Source organism: Cheilinus undulatus, linkage group 13 (genome assembly GCF_018320785.1).
Source record: "Cheilinus undulatus linkage group 13, ASM1832078v1, whole genome shotgun sequence".
NCBI classification, from domain to species: Eukaryota; Metazoa; Chordata; class Actinopteri; order Labriformes; family Labridae; genus Cheilinus; species Cheilinus undulatus.
In genome coordinates this window covers 626,873-647,310 of record NC_054877.1, presented here as the reverse complement: position 1 = coordinate 647,310, position 20,438 = coordinate 626,873, and the positions used below count along the sequence as shown (strand labels likewise).

At 37.5% G+C, this 20,438-nt stretch overlaps 1 protein-coding gene across 1 annotated transcript in view; it reads left to right on the top strand.

Annotated features, from left to right (window-relative positions):
- Positions 1-5,816: 5,816 nt before the first annotated feature.
- ca8 (carbonic anhydrase VIII) overlaps positions 5,817-20,438 on the top strand; it is a 34,256-nt gene continuing 19,634 nt past the window's right edge. The window contains exons 1-2 of the mRNA XM_041802765.1: positions 5,817-6,155; positions 14,291-14,488. Coding sequence (XP_041658699.1) covers positions 6,122-6,155; positions 14,291-14,488 — 232 coding nt within the window. The 5' untranslated portion in view covers positions 5,817-6,121. The remainder of the gene's footprint in view (positions 6,156-14,290; positions 14,489-20,438) is intronic.

The window sequence follows — 20,438 nt, the reverse complement described above, 5'->3', positions numbered from 1 at the left end:
TGTATCATATCATGTTATCGTTTATCACATTACAACATATCCCATCATGCTGTACCATATCATATTGGATCATACTGCATCATATTATATCTTTAAATATCGTATCAAATCATATAATACCATATTGTCTCATATCATGTCATATTCTGTAAAAAACTAGTATTGTTTCATACCATTTCATTTCATCTCATACTGTATCATAACATACCAGACATGTATTTCATCCATCTTAGTGCTAGCTGAACAACTGTAAGTACCCTAACCCTAACCTCTGGAATTTCTCCAGAAAATACATTTCTCCCAGATACTGTTGCGATTACAAATGTTTTTGGTATTCACATGTTTATTTCCTTTATGTGCTTTGGAACAACACAACAAAGCAGAAGAAAAAAAAGCAAAAATTGACATAATTTTACATGCCACTCAAAAAATGGGGTGCCAAAACTTTCGTCCATGAGTAAAGCTTGGTAAAGTCCCCGGTACAAAAACTGCTTACAGCTAGTAAGCTTAGAAAACAAGTCTTCCAAACGACCAAAGCAACATTTTCTACGTACCACATCGTATCACATCACATATTATATCATGTCATGTCGTATATCGTATATCATATGGTACCATAATGTAGTGTTCGTATTTTATCCTATTATATCACAGCATATAAAGTCACATCAAATCACATCATATAACATCACATCATATCATGTCATATCATATGATATGAAAAATCCAAAATCTAAAAACCCAACACCTGGTGTTCCTGCAGCCAGCCTCAAGTGGACACTTGTTGTATTGCAGTTTTTTGCACTTCCGCATTGGCTTCATTTTCAGGACCAGAGGTTGGAAAAGCCTCACTGTAGACTGATTGGCGTGTCAGGAAGTCACGCTTAGTGGGCGGGCCGTTAGGTTGATCCAAAGTTCAGTTGAGATGGCAATTTCAATATGGAAGCCTCCGTGGATTGGCTTTAAGAGCTGTTATAGTCCTCCTATTGTAAGCAGACGCCACACGGGGTTTGTCTGATTCTTTCTACAGTCTACGGGTTTTTCCTAAATATCATCTAAACCACTGTGATACAAAAAGATTCACCCCTGGTTACAGTGAGAGGACATGAAGTCATCAGCTAATGAGACATGCTTGGTGTCATCTTTCAGGACTGGAGGTATCAACCCAAGTATTATTCTATCATATTATATTATACTGTAGGGTACTGTATCCTATCAAAGCTTATTCTATGGTTATATCCCACCGTACCACATCTTTTCATACCTTACCATATCATATGGTATCATACTGCATGTTATTATATCAAAACATATCATACCTTATGGCAGTGGTAGGCAACTGGTGGCCTGTGGGCCAAAATTGGCCTGCCACCAATAATACCTGGCCCACCAGATCATTGCTTAAAAAACTGATTATATATATAAATACAGAGCTTAACAAATGTATTAGACCAGCTGTCATATCTGTCTCAGAGACCATCCAGCATCATGAGGTGTTTTAATGCGGACTCTTTCATTTTCAGTCAGCTCTCCACGTTTTACCATTTTGAACAGGAATGAGGAATTTCAAACTGAATTCACCCAAATGTGAGTCGGCTCACTGGGCTTCTCTGAGAAGTCAGAAATGAATCAAGCATAACATTCAACCACTAAAACTCAATCTTCTCTTCAGGAATGACAGTAAATAACTATAATTTGACATATTAATCAAGAAATATTAATGTGCTTTACTATTTTTTCAGGTTTTTTTGTAAATCAGTAAATTTGAAAATTCATGGATAACAATAATAATTCTATTTTAACATTAAAAATATCATTTGGGTTAAAGAGCTTCTACATATTGGTGTATTAACCATTGCAGAAACATCAAAAATGATTTTGGTAATTACCAGTGCTGTTCATTTAGGGCAGCTGTGGCAGAAACCTGACTTTGGTTAGGGTTAGGCTGGTCTAATACATTTGTTAAGCACTGTATCTATTTGCTATCACAAAAATGATAATTCCACACAGATTTCAGAACATTAACTCAAAAATCGTGACAAAATATGATGAAATAAAAAAAGCAGCATCTGCTTGACTTCAGACACACACTGGCTTGAACTTAAGTGGCTCATGAACGCTCTGAGAAAAAGGAGAAGAAAAGAAAATTGCTCTCTGTGTGCCACTGTGACAGACAAAGTGAAATTGAATTAAATAAATAACAAGCTTGGCTCAAAGATGAAATAAATAAATAATAACAGCCTGCAGCAAAGTCATTGATTTTAAATAAATAACTTTATTAAATTACGTTTTTGTACAAGATATAATAGTATAGATGAGAAAAAAAGTACTTTTTTAAGTAGGAAAGACAGGTTTATGGCCCACTATTGAGTTGGTCAGAAAAAAATTTGGCCTGAGGCCAAACTTAGTAGTGGACCCCTGCCTTACTGTCTGGTGCTGTACTGCCTGGTGTTGTATAGAAATGTTTCCTGTCCTAAGAGGGAAAATGATAGGATATGATATTTTCAGAAAAACTGAAGACTAAGGCACGTGAGAACCTGAAAATACCACTTTTGATTTTCACAGATCCATGTCAGACCAGGATTAAAATCTCAGGACCTGTTGTTGATAAACGATGAGGACTGGCACTGAAAGAGTTAATGTGTGATTAAATAAAGTGCTGACTAATGGTTAAAACGTGTGGTTAAGTATTTGGTTGGTCATTCAGGTCTTGTGTGATCGGCTCATCTCTGTAAATCCAAACCTTTCTCTGTTAATCAGACCTGAGGCTGTCGACTGTGGTGGTTCTGTTCTGTTGCCATGGAGACAGTTAAAACAGTTAGATGGTACAGTGGAGGGTTTATGTGGACTTCTTTAAGACAGCTGCCGCTATAAAGAGCCTACGGGAGAAGATCAGGACCTACAGGAGTAGACCAGGACCTACAGGAGAAAACCAGGACTTACAGGAGAAGACCAGGACCTACAGGAGAAGACCAGGACGTACAGGAGAAGATCAGGACCTACAGGAGTAGACCAGGACCTACAGGAAAAGACCAGGACCTACAGGAGAAGACCAGGACCTACAGGAGAAAACCAGGACCTACAGGAGAAGACCAGGACCTATAGGAGAAGACCAGGACCCTCAGAGACAGTAGGTGACTGCGTACAGTAGATTAGATGCATTATTACATCTAAGAGATGATGGACAAACACTCATTAACTGCTGTTGTGTGCTAGGTTCAGTTTAATCTAACCTCAGCTCAACAATGTTAACGTTAACGTTACAGCTCTCCTCTTTATACTAGGCTGTGTAAAATGTTGTAGTGTTGGATATGTTCGCTTTATAAAGCGTTCACTAAATAACTTCCGTGTTTCACCAAATAGAAACCAGATAAACACGAAGAGTACACAGCAAATTCTGAAGAGTTGAATCAACACTTAAAGAGTTAAATTTAACAGTGTGTGGAGTGTATTTGGTGCTTATCAGAACTGGTGTTAAATTAACTCTGAAAAACTGAACACTGGCTAACACTGAACAGTGTTAATGAAACTCAACACTACAGGTTAATCAACTCTGAGGAGTGTAAAAATCACCTCTATGTCAGAGTTAATTCAACTCCCATGCTATTAAATTGAACACCTAGGCTGAGTTTATAAATTTCTCCTATAGTGATGCATCGTAGCATTGCTGTTACTTTTCAACACATGAAGATGTTTTTTATCACCATAGTAACATTGTTTTTCTCTAAAGTGTTTCAGCAGGTTGATTAATAACATAATAAATCAACTGCTTAAAGGTACAGTGTGTAAAATTGGGACTATCAACATCTAACAGTCAATTCTGGAGTGTGATGCTCATTTCTCTGGTGATAACTGTGGGAACCAGTGAAGTTTAAAAATAAATACATGCTTAACTGTTATTTGGTTCCTTCTGTGGTGCCATAGAAACAGGCAAAATGCAAAAATCCAAGATGGCAGCGTCCTTGGAGGGGACCCTCCCTATGTATGAATAAAAGGCTTACTCTGAGTTAATTTATAAATTTAAAAAATGTGTTATCAGATGTTAACACTAGTTTAGATCACTCTACTTATAAATGTTATGTTTCATTTTAACCAAGCTTGTTTTGCTAAATGCTACTAGGCTAAATATTACACACTGCACCTTTAAGTGAATTACTCAGACAACTTAACGAGGCTGTTACATTATTCAGACTTGAGATAAGAGAGAGACCCTCACACTCACACAGTCCCTGTTACTGTACACACACACTACAGTTAGCTGCCACAGGCAGGAAGTCACTGACTCAGTAAACAGTTTCACTCATGGTGGAAAGTTTAAAAACTTAAAAATCTTCAACAATCCACCAGAAACATGAACAAAGATCTCCAAGCAATGATTACTGTACACTAGGCATCATCTAAACAAATCCAAGCACAACTCAACACATCTAAAACACACACAAACACTCTGCATGAGGGCATCATGGGAAAATTATTCAAATTTTGAAATGAAAGTAGGCGGGGCTTATATCAATTGATTCTCTGCAGTGTTGATGAGATCAAGACTGTCAAACAACTCCAACACTGAAGACCACCTAACTCAGGGTGGAGTTAAAATTACACTTAGGGGGTTAAATCAACCTAACTCTGAGAAATTAACCCTCCACTTTTCACTGTGAACTTTATTTATTCAGGTAAATCTTAGAGGAGCCGTGATAAGAGGACTACATTTACAGCTATCAAACTTAACCTGCTGCTGAAATGTCAGGTCTGAATGTTCCTTCAGGTCAGAGGAAGGAGGATGGAGTGGGGTTTAGATTATACTCGTCTCTATCTGGATGCTGGCTGTATCTGCTGGGACAGTCCAGCTTCATCCTGTGTCTTTATTAACGTACCGCTACGGCTCCGGACATTTCTATAAACAGATTCTATCAGCTGAGGATCCGGACCGATCCCAGGGAACAGCATCAACATGGAGACGTGGCTTCAAGGCTGAGCTAAAGCCGTTCACTCTGAGGCCTTAAAGGGAAACTTTTATGCCTTTTATCACAATTTTTCACCACTTTTCACCCATTAGAACTAACTTTTGCCATTACATTTTTTTTTTCCTGTATTTTGCCCATTTTTGCCACTTATTATTTCCACTTTTTGCCACTCTTGACAGCTTTTAGGTCATTTTGGTCAATTTCCACCCATTTTCAGTCACGTTTTTGCCACTTTTGGACCATTTTGCCACCTGTAACTCATTTTTTGTCACTTCTCACCCATTTTTGTTATTTTATGACCCTTTTCACATATTTTTCCTCCCCATTTTTGCCCCATTTCACACATTTTTGCTGCTTCTTGACCATTTTTGCCACCTTTGATTTACTTAAAATGCTACTGAAGCCATTTTTGCCACTTTTCACCGCTTAGATTGTGGCTCTTGCAAAGGTATTTTTCAACAATTTGGCTCTTTGGTTGAGTATCACTGATCTAGACTCTTTCCTCTGCACATATTTTGAATTTGATTATGTTCTGGGGGCCAGATGGGAAGATATGGGGGGCCTGATGTGGCCCCCGGGCCGCCTGTTGATGATCACTGCTCTACAATCAGTGAGGCTAACTGGGGAATGAGCTCTGTGTAGTCCTGCATGTGGACCTTCCAGAGCCCGGTTTAGAGTCCTTTAGACGGACTTAAGCTTGGAGCAGGGGGCCAGACTGGAGGACCCCTCAGATGCTTTGTACGGCCCTGCACAGAGCCACAGGCATGCACATCCCGTGCCTGTGCACCTTTCAGTGAGCAGCACGTCAGAAGCTGGATCACCGAGACCAGAGAGCTGGATCACCGAGACCAGAGAGCTGGATCACCGAGACCAGAGAGCTGGCAGGAGATGGAAAGGAAAGCAGGGTGTCCGGATATTGAGGTGAAATCCTCGGAGCTGAGCAGATACAGATGGATGTGATGGATGATGTCTAACAGCCCTCCTGTGAGAGCATCAGGACGCCATCACTGCTCCGTCCTCCTCATGGAGCCTGAAGCCAAACCCACCGGGGCAGAGGCAGATATAAAGACCAGCATCCTCCTCCTCCTCCCAGACCCTGTTCTCTGACTAGGACTGATCTTTGTGTGTCAGCAGGAGAGCGAACAGACGGAGCAGCCATGTCTCACGGATGGGGATACGCGCCACATAACGGTGAGCTTCATCATCATCTTCATCACCATCCTGTTCCACACAGGCTGACAGAGTCAGGGTTCGTTAGAGTCCTGCAGACTCTCAGGGATCTGGGTTAGCTCTGACAGACTCATGTAGTCTGGAGTCTACAGGTTCATTAACGCAGCTACAGTCACGTTTTTACTGATATTCTCAGGTTTAATTCAAACACACCTGACTCAGTCTAACATTCATAGTTCAGTCTGCCACCTTTATCTGGTGCACGCGTAAAAAAGCCTCTTCTCCTCTAAACAGACGTTTGTTTTGGAGTAAAGTCGTTATTAATCCCCAACAGATTAGAAATAATCAGAGTTTTCAGAATGATTTTAAAATACCATCTCTGATAAATCAGGGATGGTATTTTAATACCATCCCTGATTTATCACACATTCATATTTTTCTGCTTTTTATAACACAGATCTCTTAAACAACTTCAGCTGTGCTCAAAACTACCAAATATTCAATCAGTTTAAGGATTTTAACCCTTTAAATGCCGGTTTGATTACTATAAGATAAAGAAATGTGGTTTGAATGGGAGTCAGCGGGACGTTTTTATCCATAAGGGGCTCTAAAGGGTAGAAAATTTTAAATCAGATGCTACACAAAAACTGAAAATGCACCAAAGTCAGTATTTTGGCTAATGTTTGACAAACCCAGGACTGATTTAAAAAATAACACACCCTTACCCCCCAACATCAGTTATCTGGAAAATATTGGCTGTTTTGTGTTTTTTTTTTTTAGAAAAAATGTGACCATCCTGTAATCAAACTGGCATTTAAAGGGTTAAAATCCTGAAAATTATTCATTATTTGACTGTTTTGATCAGAACTGAAATTGATCAAAATTTGACCCAAAAAAAGCTGAAAAAAATATGAATGTATGCAGTTTTTAATGCTGTTTTTGGAAGTGGACGTTTTTGTCCTTAATGGCTTTAAAGGGTAGTAAATTTGTTTCACAGCGTTCCTCTGACCTATTAGAGCATTTGAAATCTGAATTTAAAAATTTGCGTAGAAAGAAACTTTGTTCCTAAAATCAGACCATATGCACAAACACAGCCAAACTGGTGAGCAGAGGAAGAGGAGAAATGTGCTCAAATGGACAAAAACGTCCCTGGTGGGTTAAAGTCTCAGCATTTACACTTCCTCCAATCAGAGTAGGAACGCCAAACTTTACAACTTTAATCACGATTAGTGCCTCCATCCCTGCTGTTAATCTGGAGTAATGATCCTTCTCATGGCATTTTAAAATTCCACTATTTTGCATTCAAAACTGTTTTTATGACATTTTTATAAATACGCAGAAGACAGACACTTAAAAATAAAAATGACGTTTTAGCAGTTCAGTTCAACTTGAACAGCTTTACCTCAAACTCGACCAGAGCAGGGGCCGGATTCTGGATCCAGGACTAACCTGAGGGCCGAACGGGGTCACCTTTAAACCAGAAACTGTCAACCTCATTTCACCAGGAATAAAATATGAAAAAACTGAGCACTGATGATAAATGATTTTAAAAAGGCTCACAATCTGAGAAAAGTACATTTATTAGTTCAAAAAGGTCAAACCATGAAACTGAAAATGAAAAATAATGTTTTTTAAAGGCAGATATTTTAGAAAGAAAGTCAAAATCATGAGTTTAATCATGAGATTCAAAATAAAATTGAATTAAAATTAAAATTAAAATGAATTGTGAGTCTAAAAGGTTTAACTATGGGATTATGAAGTCAAAGTTTGGAGTTGACAACATGAGATAAAATACAAACTAACTGGTTAAAAGGGTCAAAATATGAATTAAAATTTAGTATTCGGAAACCTAAAGCTCAAAAATTTCTATGGGAAGTCAAAATTATGAGTTGAAATGCTCAAAGTATGAAATAAAAAGTCAAAATCCTAAGTTTGAGTCCTGATTGTGAGATGTAAAATTGAAAACATGAAATTAAAGCACAAATTAATTTATTTTCCCACATTTCTGACTTCTTATCTAAACATTTTTACTCCTTTTTCAGATTTGATGACTTAACAAGGATCTCTTAAATCATCAGGACACGTTCACATTTTTATACTTGAGGAAATCTGCAGACCTCAGACTGATGGGACAGTTAGAACAGAAACATCAGATCATCCTGCGGGCCAGATTTAACTGTTCCACAGGCCAGATTTGGCCCCCGGGCCTTGAGTTTGATACCTATGACCTAGATCATAATTTAAGTTCTTTTTGAATTACATCATAATAATCAAAATAACTACTGCAGCAGTGTTAATTTAATCGACTAACACTATGACTAAAACTATTTATCAGCAGCCTTTCTTCTATGACAAAACCAGACTAAGACCAACAAAAACAGATCTGTGATGACTAAAACCGGCTTAAAGTAAGTTTAGTTTTCATCAAGATGACTAAAACCAGACTAAAATGTCATGGAGTTTTCATCGGACATTCAAAATCTGTGACATTTCTCCTCTGTGGGTAAATCTGTCTAAAAACAACACATCTGTATCTATTCTTCCTCTCAGCTGTAGGAAGCAGGGACCCCAGCTTTAGCAGAGAACACACTACCATGGTTTGGGACCAGATTTAGGCAGGAAAATAAATGTTTGGACTAAAAGTAAAGACTAAAGCCGGGTGTACTCTGTGCAATTTTCCTCCGATTCAGCCACGAATTTAGAGTCGCACGACTCACTCTGAAGTCAGGCCGACTTTCAGTTGGATTTCTGGCATGTTTGATATTTTGGTTGTACGACTCTGGACACTTCACAGTGAGAGCAGAAACACGAGCAGAATGAACAACTTTGGGGGATTGTTTTCCTTAGTAAAGGGTCAGACAACGTCCTAAGTTACCATGACATAACAGCTAGAATGACTTTCTGATGCACCTCTGCTATGATAAAGGAAATAAACCAGCAGGAAAGATTCCTATCCATAGATCTGCAGCTGACAGGTGATGCTGTGTGTGTGTGTGTGAGAGACAGCGAGAGATAGCGGCAAAGGGCGAGAGAGAGAATGTGACTGGAGACACTGCACCCTGACTGTTTGTGACTTTTTAAAAAGGAAACTCTGCGGGTGTCTGTCACAGTCCATCTCAACCTCAGTCGCACAGTGTGAGCACTCAGGTTGTGCACGATGGTCGGGCATTGTAAGCGATTCAGTCGTAGAGTATGAGATGACATTCTGCCACCACCATCGTATGGTCACCTTGAAATTACACAGTGTATACCCCGGGTAAAATGTGAGGAATTTTTATGATCTAAAACGAGATTAAATGTTTTGAGTTTTCGTCAACCAAAACTAGACTAAAACTAAACCAAAACTAGACTAAAACTAAACTAAAACTAGACTAAAACTAGACTAAAACTAGACTAAAACTAGACTAAAATCTTTTGAGTTTTCGTCAACCAAAACTACACTAAAACTAGACTAAAACTAGACTAAAACTAAACTAAAACTACACTAAAACAAGACTAAAACTAGACTAAAACTACACTAAAACTACACTAAAACTAGACTAAAATCTTTTGAGTTTTCGTCAACCAAAACTATACTAAAACTAGACTAAAACTAGACTAAAACTAAACTAAAACTAGAATAAAACTAGACTAAAACTAAACTAAAACTAGACTAAAACTAGACTAAAACTAGACTAAAACTAAACTAAAACTAAACTAAAACTAGACTAAAACTAGACTAAAATGTTTTGAGTTTTCGTCAACCAAAACTACACTAAAACTAGACTAAAACTACACTAAAACTAGACTAAAACTAGACTAAAACTAGACTAAAACTAAACTAAAACTAAACTAAAACTAGACTAAAACTAGACTAAAATCTTTTGAGTTTTCGTCAACTAAAACTACACTAAAACTAGACTAAAACTAGACTAAAACTAAACTAAAACTAGACTAAAACTAGACTAAAATCTTTTGAGTTTTCGTCAACCAAAACTAGACTAAAACTAGACTAAAATGTTTTGAGTTTTCGTCAACTAAAACTAGACTAAAACTACACTAAAACTAGACTAAAACTACACTAAAACTAGACTAAAACTAGACTAAAACTAGACTAAAACTAGACTAAAATCTTTTGAGTTTTCGTCAACTAAAACTAGACTAAAACTAGACTAAAACTATACTAAAATCTTTTGAGTTTTCGTCAACTAAAACTAGACTAAAACTAGGCTAAAACTACACTAAAACTAGACTAAAAGTACACCAAACCTAGACTAAAACTAGACTAAAACAAGACTAAAATCTTTTGAGTTTTCGTCAACTAAAACTAGACTAAAACTAGACTAAAACTACACTAAAACTAGACTAAAAGCACACCAAACCTAGACTAAAACTAGACTAAAACAAGACTAAAATCTTTTGAGTTTTCGTCAACTAAAACTAGACTAAAACTAGACTAAAACTACACTGAAACTAGACTAAAACTAGACCAAAATGTTTTGAGTTTTCGTCAACTAAAACTAGACTAAAACTAGACTAAAACTACACTAAAACTAGACTAAAACTAAACTAAAACTAGACTAAAACTACACTAAAACTAGACCAAAACTACACTAAAACTAGACTAAAACTAGACTAAAACTACACTAAAACTAGACTAAAACTAGACTAAAATCTTTTGAGTTTTCGTCAACTAAAACTACACTAAAACTAGACTAAAACTAGACTAAAACTACACTAAAACTAGACTAAAACTAGACTAAAACTACACTAAAACTAAACTAAAACTAGACTAAAGCTATACTAAAACTAGACTAAAACTTGACTAAAACTAGACTTAAACTAGACTAAAACTACACTAAAACTAAACTAAAACTAGACTAAAACTACACTAAAACTAGACTAAAACTAGACTAAAATCTTTTGAGTTTTCGTCAACTAAAACTAGACTAAAACTAGACTAAAACTATACTAAAATCTTTTGAGTTTTCGTCAACTAAAACTAGACTAAAACTAGACTAAAATCTTTTGAGTTTTCGTCAACTTAAACTACACTAAAACTAGACTAAAACTAGACTAAAACTACACTAAAACTAGACTAAAACTAGACTAAAACTACACTAAAACTAAACTAAAACTAGACTAAAACTACACTAAAACTAGACTAAAACTACACTAAAACTACACTAAAACTAGACTAAAACTAGACTAAAACTTGACTAAAACTAGACTAAAACTAGACTAAAACTAGACTTAAACTATACTAAAATCTTTTGAGTTTTCGTCAACTAAAACTAGACTAAAACTAGGCTAAAACTACACTAAAACTAGACTAAAAGTACACCAAACCTAGACTAAAACTAGACTAAAACAAGACTAAAATCTCTTGAGTTTTCGTCAACTAAAACTAGACTAAAACTAGGCTAAAACTAGACTAAAACTAGACTAAAACTAGACTAAAACTAGACTTAAATGTTTTGAGTTTTCGTCAACTAAAACTAGACTAAAACTAGACTAAAACTAGACTAAAACTAAACTAAAACTAGAATAAAACTAGACTAAAACTAGGCTAAAACTAGACTAAAACTAGACTAAAACTAGACTAAAACTAGACTTAAATGTTTTGAGTTTTCGTCAACTAAAACTAGACTAAAACTAGACTAAAACTAGACTTAAATGTTTTGAGTTTTCGTCAACTAAAACTAGACTAAAACTAGACTAAAACTAGACTAAAATGTTTTGAGTTTTCGTCAACTAAAACTAGACTAAAACTAGACTAAAACTAGACTAAAACTAGACTAAAATCTTTTGAGTTTTCGTCAACCAAAACTATACTAAAACTAGACTAAAACTAGACTAAAACTAGACTTAAATGTTTTGAGTTTTCGTCAACTAAAACTAGACTAAAACTAGACTAAAACTAGACTAAAACTAGACTAAAACTAGACTAAAATGTTTTGAGTTTTCGTCAACTAAAACTAGACTAAAACTAGACTAAAACTAGACTAAAACTAGACTAAAATGTTTTGAGTTTTCGTCAACTAAAACTAGACTAAAACTAGACTAAAACTAGACTAAAATGTTTTGAGTTTTCGTCAACTAAAACTAGACTAAAACTAGACTAAAACTAGACTAAAACTAGACTTAAATGTTTTGAGTTTTCGTCAACTAAAACTAGATAAAAACAGACTATATCCAGACTAAAATATTCTGTCGACTAAAACTAAAAAGGATAGAAATGACTAAAATGTGACTAAAACTAAAGGACATTTTGTCTAAAGACTAAAATTAAAAATAGCTGCCAAAATGACAGTGCTACTTTGTGTATGAAATAATAATAATTGATCTGAGATTGACTGACAATCATCCTTGAATGTTAGACTTGGACCTGGTGTTAGTAAATCCTAACAACATTAATAAGTTCATCCCATCACACCACACCATATCATGTCTTATAATGTGTTATATAAAATGGTATGGGTTGGTGTGAGACGTTTAGTGGGTTTCAACCCCCCCCTAAACTAACATACCATATCATATATCATATTTCATTTACAGTGCTGTTACATCCCTATCATATCCTATCCTACTCTGCTGTACCATGCAGTATTGCAGGGCTTCTCAACCTTTTCAGCCTGTGACCCCCAAAATAAAGGTGCCAGAGACCGGGGACCGCCACTGTACCTGAAGGTGTTTGAACACAGCCATGAACATTCATGTGGAGACAAGGCTGTACATGAGGGGGGATGAAGGGGGAGGTTTCTGGGACCCAGCCAAACTGGGGGATGATGGAGGTCAGCAAAATCCTGGTTTATTGTAAAGTTAAGCCATGATATCTATACTCAACTCAACTCAACTTAATTTATAAAGCACTTTAAAACAACCACAGCTGAAACAAAGTGCTGTACATAAGTAGACAAAACAATGCAGGAATAAAACAAATAAACCAATGAAAAGGTATAAACACTAAAATAATCATTTCATTGTTTTTAAAAAAAAAAAAAAAAACAATTTAAGAACAATAAAACAATATACTTAATATTTAGCCCTGAAACAATAACCACTGTTATCAAAGAAACCAATCTCTTTATTTATTCATGTGTGTAGTAAAAAGCCTTCTTAAAAATGTGAATCCCTTTTGTTAAAAAATTGCAATAATGGGTTAACAATGGCAAAAAATGGTAGAAAAGGAGGTGAAATTGGTTTTAAAAAGTAGTATAAATGGGTTAGAAGTGGCAAAAATTAGATTTAAATTGCAAAAAAAAACAATAAAAAGGCAAGAATGGGCATAAATAATGGTAAAAGGGATTTAAAAGGGCTGAAAATGCTTCAAATGGACAAAAATGGGTGGAAATTTGGTAACATGAGATGAAAAATGGATAAAATCTGGCAAAAAAGTGTTAACTGAGGTAGAAAGAAAGGCAGATATTGGCAAAAGTTGGTTAAACTGGCAAAAATGGACATATTAGATGGTGAAATGTGGTTAAGATGAGAGAAATTGGGTGTAAAAAGTGGTAAAAAATAGGGTTAAAAAGTGCCAATAATGGATCAACAGTGGCAACATTAGGCTTAAGTTGCGAGAATTGGTTTAGAAGTGGCAAAAACAGGAAGAAAAAAGGGTTAAAATGGGCAAAAATATGTGTTAACTGGCAAAAATTTGATAAAATTGGGGGAAAAATGATGAAAACTGGTTCAAATTTGGCAAAAGTTGTGTAAAGTGGAAGCAATGTCATTTAAAAAATATTCTTCGATTTCTTCAGGGAATCTTGAGACCCCCTCTCAGTGATTCCTGACCCCCAATGGGGGTTCCGACCCAGAGGTTGAGAACCACTGCTGTATTGTATGATAGTGAATGGGGCTGTGCAGCATCTGTATCTCAGTAATATTGTGTTTTATTGCATTGTTCTGTAAAATCTCATTATATTGAACCACATGGTTGGACACAATGTGGTATGATTTTATACGGTGTGGTTTTCTTTGGCTCAAACTTTCTTTATAAAATCAAGTTTAAATTCTGTTGTTTTAAATTCTGGTCTCATTATAAGCCTGTTTCTGCTGACTGAGAGGGAGGATAAATGACCATTTAGTCCTTCATATCAATAAAGGTGCATTAATTTAAAGAAAACAGTGTTTACAGATCTCTGAATTTTAATTTTGTCCTTTATTTGTTTCCGTAGGCCCTGATAAATGGGGAGTGGAGTATCCCATTGCCAACGGGCCCCGACAGTCTCCTATCAACATCGTCCCCAGAGAGGCCCAGTACGACTCGTCTCTGAAGGCCCTCAAACTGAGGTACGACCTGTCCAACTCCAAGGGCATCCTCAACAATGGCCACTCCTTCCAGGTGGACTTTGTGGACGAGACGGACAGTTCCAGTGAGTACGGATCAGATCCTTCTGGGAGAACAAGACTGTGGTTTTTAGAAGGCGGGGAGCGTCATTCATACTCATGCAAAGTGGTTGAGTGAGGTAAAAACTGAACATTGATAACATTCAGAGCATTAAGACAGGGGTTCTCAACCTTTTCAGACCATGACCCCCAAAATAAAGGGGCCAGAGACCGGGGACCCCCACTGTACCTGGAGGTGGCTGAAAACAACCATGATCATTCTAGAACAGTCACGAACAGACAAGGCCGCCCATGAGGAGGGATAAAAGGGAGAGCTTTCTGGGGCCCAGCCAAACCGGGGGCCAGCAAAATCCTGGTCCATTGTAAAGTTAAACCATGGTATTTTATAATCAACCACTCTTATCAAAGAAACACATTTTAATTCATTTGTGTTGTAAGTAGCCCTCTTAAAAATGTAAATCCTTTTGTTAAAACAGAATTAAAAGTGTTAAAAATAACTAAAATGGTGAGAAAGGTGGCGAATTTAGATTTTAAAAGTAGCAGAAATGGGTTAGAAATGCCAATAATTACATAAAAGTGGCAAAAAAAAAAAAGCTAAAATGGGCATATTAAGTGGTAAAAAGGGATTTAAAAGTTGCTGAAATGGTGTTAAATAGCCAAAAATAGGTGGAAATTTCCTGAAATGGAATGAAAATTGATATAAACAGGCAATAAAGTGTTAGTGGAGGCGGAAATAATCAGAAACCGGCAAAAATTGGCATATCAGATTGTGAAATATGGCATAAAATGTGGTGAAAGGGTTAATAGTGGCAATAATGGGTCAACAGAGCCAACAATAGGCAGAGAGTGGCAAGATTTGGTTTAGAAGTGACAAAAACAGGCAGAAAAAAATTGGTGAAAAGGGTCTAAAATGGATAAAAATGGGTTTTAAGTTGCAAAAATGTGTTAAAATCGGCAAAATTGTTGCGAATACGAGATGAAAATTGGTTGAGATTAGGCAAAACTGGTGTAAAGTGGGAACAGTGTACTTCAAAAATGTTTTTTTTAAGGCATCTGGAGACCCCCTCCCAGTGTCTTGTGACCCCCAATGGGGTCCCAACCCCAAGGTTGAGAACCCCTGCATTAAGAGACAGCGATAGAAGCATGTTTCTGATGTAACAGTAATCTCTATCTGTGAGGCTGGGCGGGGGTCTCCACTCTGCTGTCTGTGCTGCAGTAGATAAGAACATCTGACCAGCTCAGAGCTCAGCCCGCCTCTCTGACACTCAAAGACCAGGACCAGGAGTCAGAGATAAAACCGGTGAACCGCTGAAGGTTCAGTATGATGACTATTCACACTCACGTGTCTAAAACAGTCTGAGTCATTACTGAGGTTGAGAATTGTTTGTTTTTTCCTGATACCAGTGCAGATGCTCTTTCTATGATGCCTGCGCGGTACCTCAGGTACCTGAATCAGTTTTAGGAGACGATGGTGGACAACATTACCAAACACTTTCACTGAACTGCAGACAATTAAAACGTTGATTCTGAGCTCCAGATGAACTCTAACACATCAATCATAACCAGGGGCGTAGCTAGGGATTTGGGGCCCCCAGAAAGAACATTATACAGGACCCCCTTAACTGGCTAGCCAAGCAACAAATGTTGCATCATTTTTTACACATATCTATGCATTTTGAGTTATTTTTGGAACATAATTTCCCCATTTGTGAGCAACATTTTCCTATGGTTAAATTAAATATACTTGCAATATTTCGCAGCGCTGGACTGTACCATTTGGACATTTTTAAGGGAGAAGCAGAATTGTATTGTACTCTATTTTATGCGGATTTCATTCTGTTGACCGATACATTTAGTCCCTGCTCAAACAAAGAGCCAAAGTGTTGAAAAATGCATTTGCAAGAGCCACAATCTAAGAGGTGAAAAGTGGCAATTAAGATAGGTTAAAGGTAGCAAAAATGGGCTAAAAGCAGCAAACACTGAGAGAAAAAGAGTCAAAAAAGGGAAGAAAAAGTGACATAAAAGGGCAGAAAGTGGCAGAAATGGGTGGGAAGTGACCAAAAAATGAGTTAACGGTGGCATAAGTGGTCCCAAAGTGGCAAAAACATGGCAAAAAAATGAGTGAAAAGTGACTGAACTGGGCAACAATTAGAAAAAAGGTGGGAAAATGGGCAAAAAGTGGCATTCAATTGCAAAAAGCCAGCATAAATAGGCAAGAACTGGCAAAAAGGGGCAAAAAAATTGCAAAAAACAGGAAAAGTGTCCAAAATGGGCGAGAAGTGACAAAAAGAAGTTGCAAAAATGGGCTAAAAGCTACAAACACTGGGAGGAAAGTGGCAAAAATGGGTGGGAAGTGACCAAAAAAGTGAGTTAACGGTGGCAAAAATGGTCCCAAAGTGGCAAAAATGTTGCAGAAAAATGAGTGAAAAGTGACTTAAATGGGCATAAAGTGGCATTTAACTGCACAAGGATCACTGCTGTCAGTTTGACTCAATAATGTCACTAATTACTAAGAAAAAATACATCAAAATACACTTTTCATTGCTGGATCCTCAAGGGCCCCTCCCTACTGTGGGCCCGGGTAGTCAGTACCCCCCCCCCACACCTGGGCAGTTTGTCCAAGTAGGGTTCCCGTCGAGCATGCCGCTGCGCAAATGGGCCGTTGATCCGGTAGCGACCAACCAACTCGATATGGAAGACACTAAACAGCACGTTGGCCCTCTCCATGGGAAAGTTGAGTAGCTCTCCTCTCGGACAATGTCAACAAGTTTGTCTTAGTAGCTGGCTGAAAGAGGAGTACATTTATGTGGATAAATGTTTGTTTTGAAAAAGAGACAAGTTTTGTGTTAACACGAACTGTTAAAGGTGTTTAATAAACACGTTAAGTGCGTATATCAGGCCTATTCAATTGTCGGCCCGGGGGCCACATGCAGCCCAGAATCAAGCCCCAAGTGGTCCAGCCTGTGGTCACGCTAGAGATGCAGAGGGCAACCTGTTTCGCAAGTTTTCATAAATTCCCGCCATATTTCAGACTGTGAATGTAGCCTAGCAACAATCTACTTATAATATTTTATTTTGAGGCGTGGCTAGTGATGCTGACTGAAGTAGCGGGTATTAAACAGGTCCATTTCAACTGTAGCTACAGCTGTGTACATTTAGTTTCTATGCACTTTAAGATACACCTGAGTAAAATGTGACCAAAATTATTCACAGAACTTCATTTTATTTTTTCATTCTATTTATTTTATTTTTATTCAGGTGAAAAAAAGTTCTACTGCCTCAGGTTATGTTCAAATCCAGCTCTGCTGTTGTGTTTTTATGCACTTTTTCATGTGCTTTTGTCATGTTGCCAAATTTAAAAGGGAGACTATGAATAAAAAGTGAATATTTTTCATCAAATTGATCTGTATTGTTTTGAAATTTGACATTAGCAGCTGCTTGCTGGGTGCTGAACATGTCTGGCCCGGCTACATTTCTTGATGTTAAAATTTGGCCCGGTTGAATTTGTAATTGAATAGCCCTGGTATATATATTCCCTTCTTTCTTGAGTCTGCTTGCTTATGCAAAATGAAACGCGATTAATATAGATTAAAAATGAATGATATGTAATCATGATTAATCGAAATTAATCCACAGCAACCCTGTGATTAATCTGATTAAAAATTTTAATCCTATTGACAGCACTAGTTCAAACGTAGCCTAGTTTGAACCTAAGTTCTTCCTTACAGCAGAGTTAACGCTCTCCTAACATTGAAGGTGTTGCACCAGCTGAGATAGTTTCATCGTAGGCGTAAGTTATAACTTAAATCTTACACCTGCCTCTACTAGGTGTAAAGTCCTCTGTAGAACATGGCTGTCATAGCGATAGCTTTAAAGGACGTGATAACCCAGAGGGTGATGAGGATTTGAGGATTTTACCATAAATTTGGAGTCAGCACTGTGTTCTTCATGATCAATAACTGTTTTTTTCCATGAGCGGAGATCATTTCCTCCGTCCACTGTTAAATTATCTGGTGTTATTAGCGATTTCATCACTCGATGTCACTGTTGTTATTTTTTACTGGCTCTGGGTTTAGTCATATTTTTCATCCACACTGGACGCTGTTTGATAATTAACAGCAGTTAGTAAACATTATTCTTAGCTGTTAGCATCTGGAGCAAACACGGGGTTAAAAAATGCTTTTCAGTGATTGGTTAAAGTGAGAGAATACGTCATATCTGCAACAATATTTTGGTTAGTTTGGACGTAAATCTCTACTAGGTAAGATCAAACTTACGTCTCTGTGGTGCAACTGAACGATGACACAACTTCAGTTAGAGCTGAACTAGTTTCAGTGTAGGGTTTAGTGTGGACTTTACAACAGAACTTAAGGCAGAACTTATGCATAGCTGGTGCAACAGGCTGCAGTTCAGGACCTGGACTCTTCTCCTGTGAAGCCATGCTGTTGTGATGGATGTGGTATGTGGTTTAGCATGGTCTCGCTGAAATAGTCCAGGCCTTCCCTGACAGAGACGTTGTCTGGATGGGAGCAGATGTTGCTCTAAAGCCTTTCTCTACTTTCCAGCATTGATAGTTCCTTTCCAGATGTTAGAGCTGCCCACGCCATAGGCACTAATGCAACCCCATACCATCAGAGATGCAGGCTTTAGAGCTGAGCCAGGAGAACCAGCTGGATGCTCCAGATCCTCTTTAGTCCACAGGACACGGCGTCTGTGGTTTCCTCTGACCACAGAACAGTTTTCCATGTTTCCTCAGTCCATGTTAAATGAGCTTTGGTCCAGAGAAGACGGCGGTGTTTCTGGATCCTGTTCACATATGGCGTCTTCTCTCCATGATCCAGCTTTAACTGTCATTGGTGGATGGCACGGCCAACTGTGTTGACAGACAATGGCTGTGTACTAAACCACTCACTTATTCCCTATGCTGCTCACTATATAGTGAGCAATATATAGTGGACTAAATAGTGGACTCAACTGCACAACGCAAAAATGATTTTGGACACTACTCCAACCGTGGGCGATGATGTCATCGCCATCACACAATTAAAATGTTTAGCAACAACGGCTCGTAGATTTTCTTGACAATGGCTGAGGATCGAAATTAACAGTAGATTTTCAGTGAAAACTGATACAAAATGTAACATATTTTCACAAAAACTAAATATACTGATAGATAAAAAAGTTGTCTCTATAGTGATAAAGTAATATACATTTTTTGTGTGTATTATCACTTATTTTTGCACAAAGATGATGGTCTCATGTCTTGTAAGTTACTCCCTTTTGAATCGTTAATATTTTCTTACAGATTTGGTAAAACCAACCAACAAAAAAACATTTAAAAAAATTTTTGTATGTGTTCCTGTGCTCCTCTCATTTGTCCGTCATGTTTGACAGCAGCAACCGCAATGCATTATGGTAAATATTGCTGGGCTAGTGACCATCGGTTGTTCACTACTTTTCCCAATGCATTGTGGGATAGAATGAGTGCACTATATAGTGAATAACAATGCTCACTCAGAATTCGGACACCACTACAAAATGCCTTATTCACTTTATAGTGCACTATATAGTGAATAGGGAGTGATTTCAGACACAGCCAAGGATTTCTGGAATGTTCCTGAGCCCATGCAGTGATTTCAGTACAGAATCATGCCTGGTTTTAATGCAGTGGCCCCTAAGGGCCCCTTCAGCCTTGTCCCTTCCTCACCGAGGTTTCTCCAGAGTCTCTGGATCTTGTGATGATATTATGGACTGTAGATGGAGGGAGATTCAAAGTCTTGAAGAACATTTTTCTGAAATTTTTCCACAATTTTTAGAACGACTTTTCACAGATTGGTGAACCTCTACCCATCTTTACTTCTGACAGACTCTGACTCTCCAAAATGCTCCTTTTATACCCAGTCATGTGACTGGCCTGTTCACAGTTAAACTAGTTGGTTGTTAAATGTTCCTTCAGCTGTTTATTTTTAGTAACCC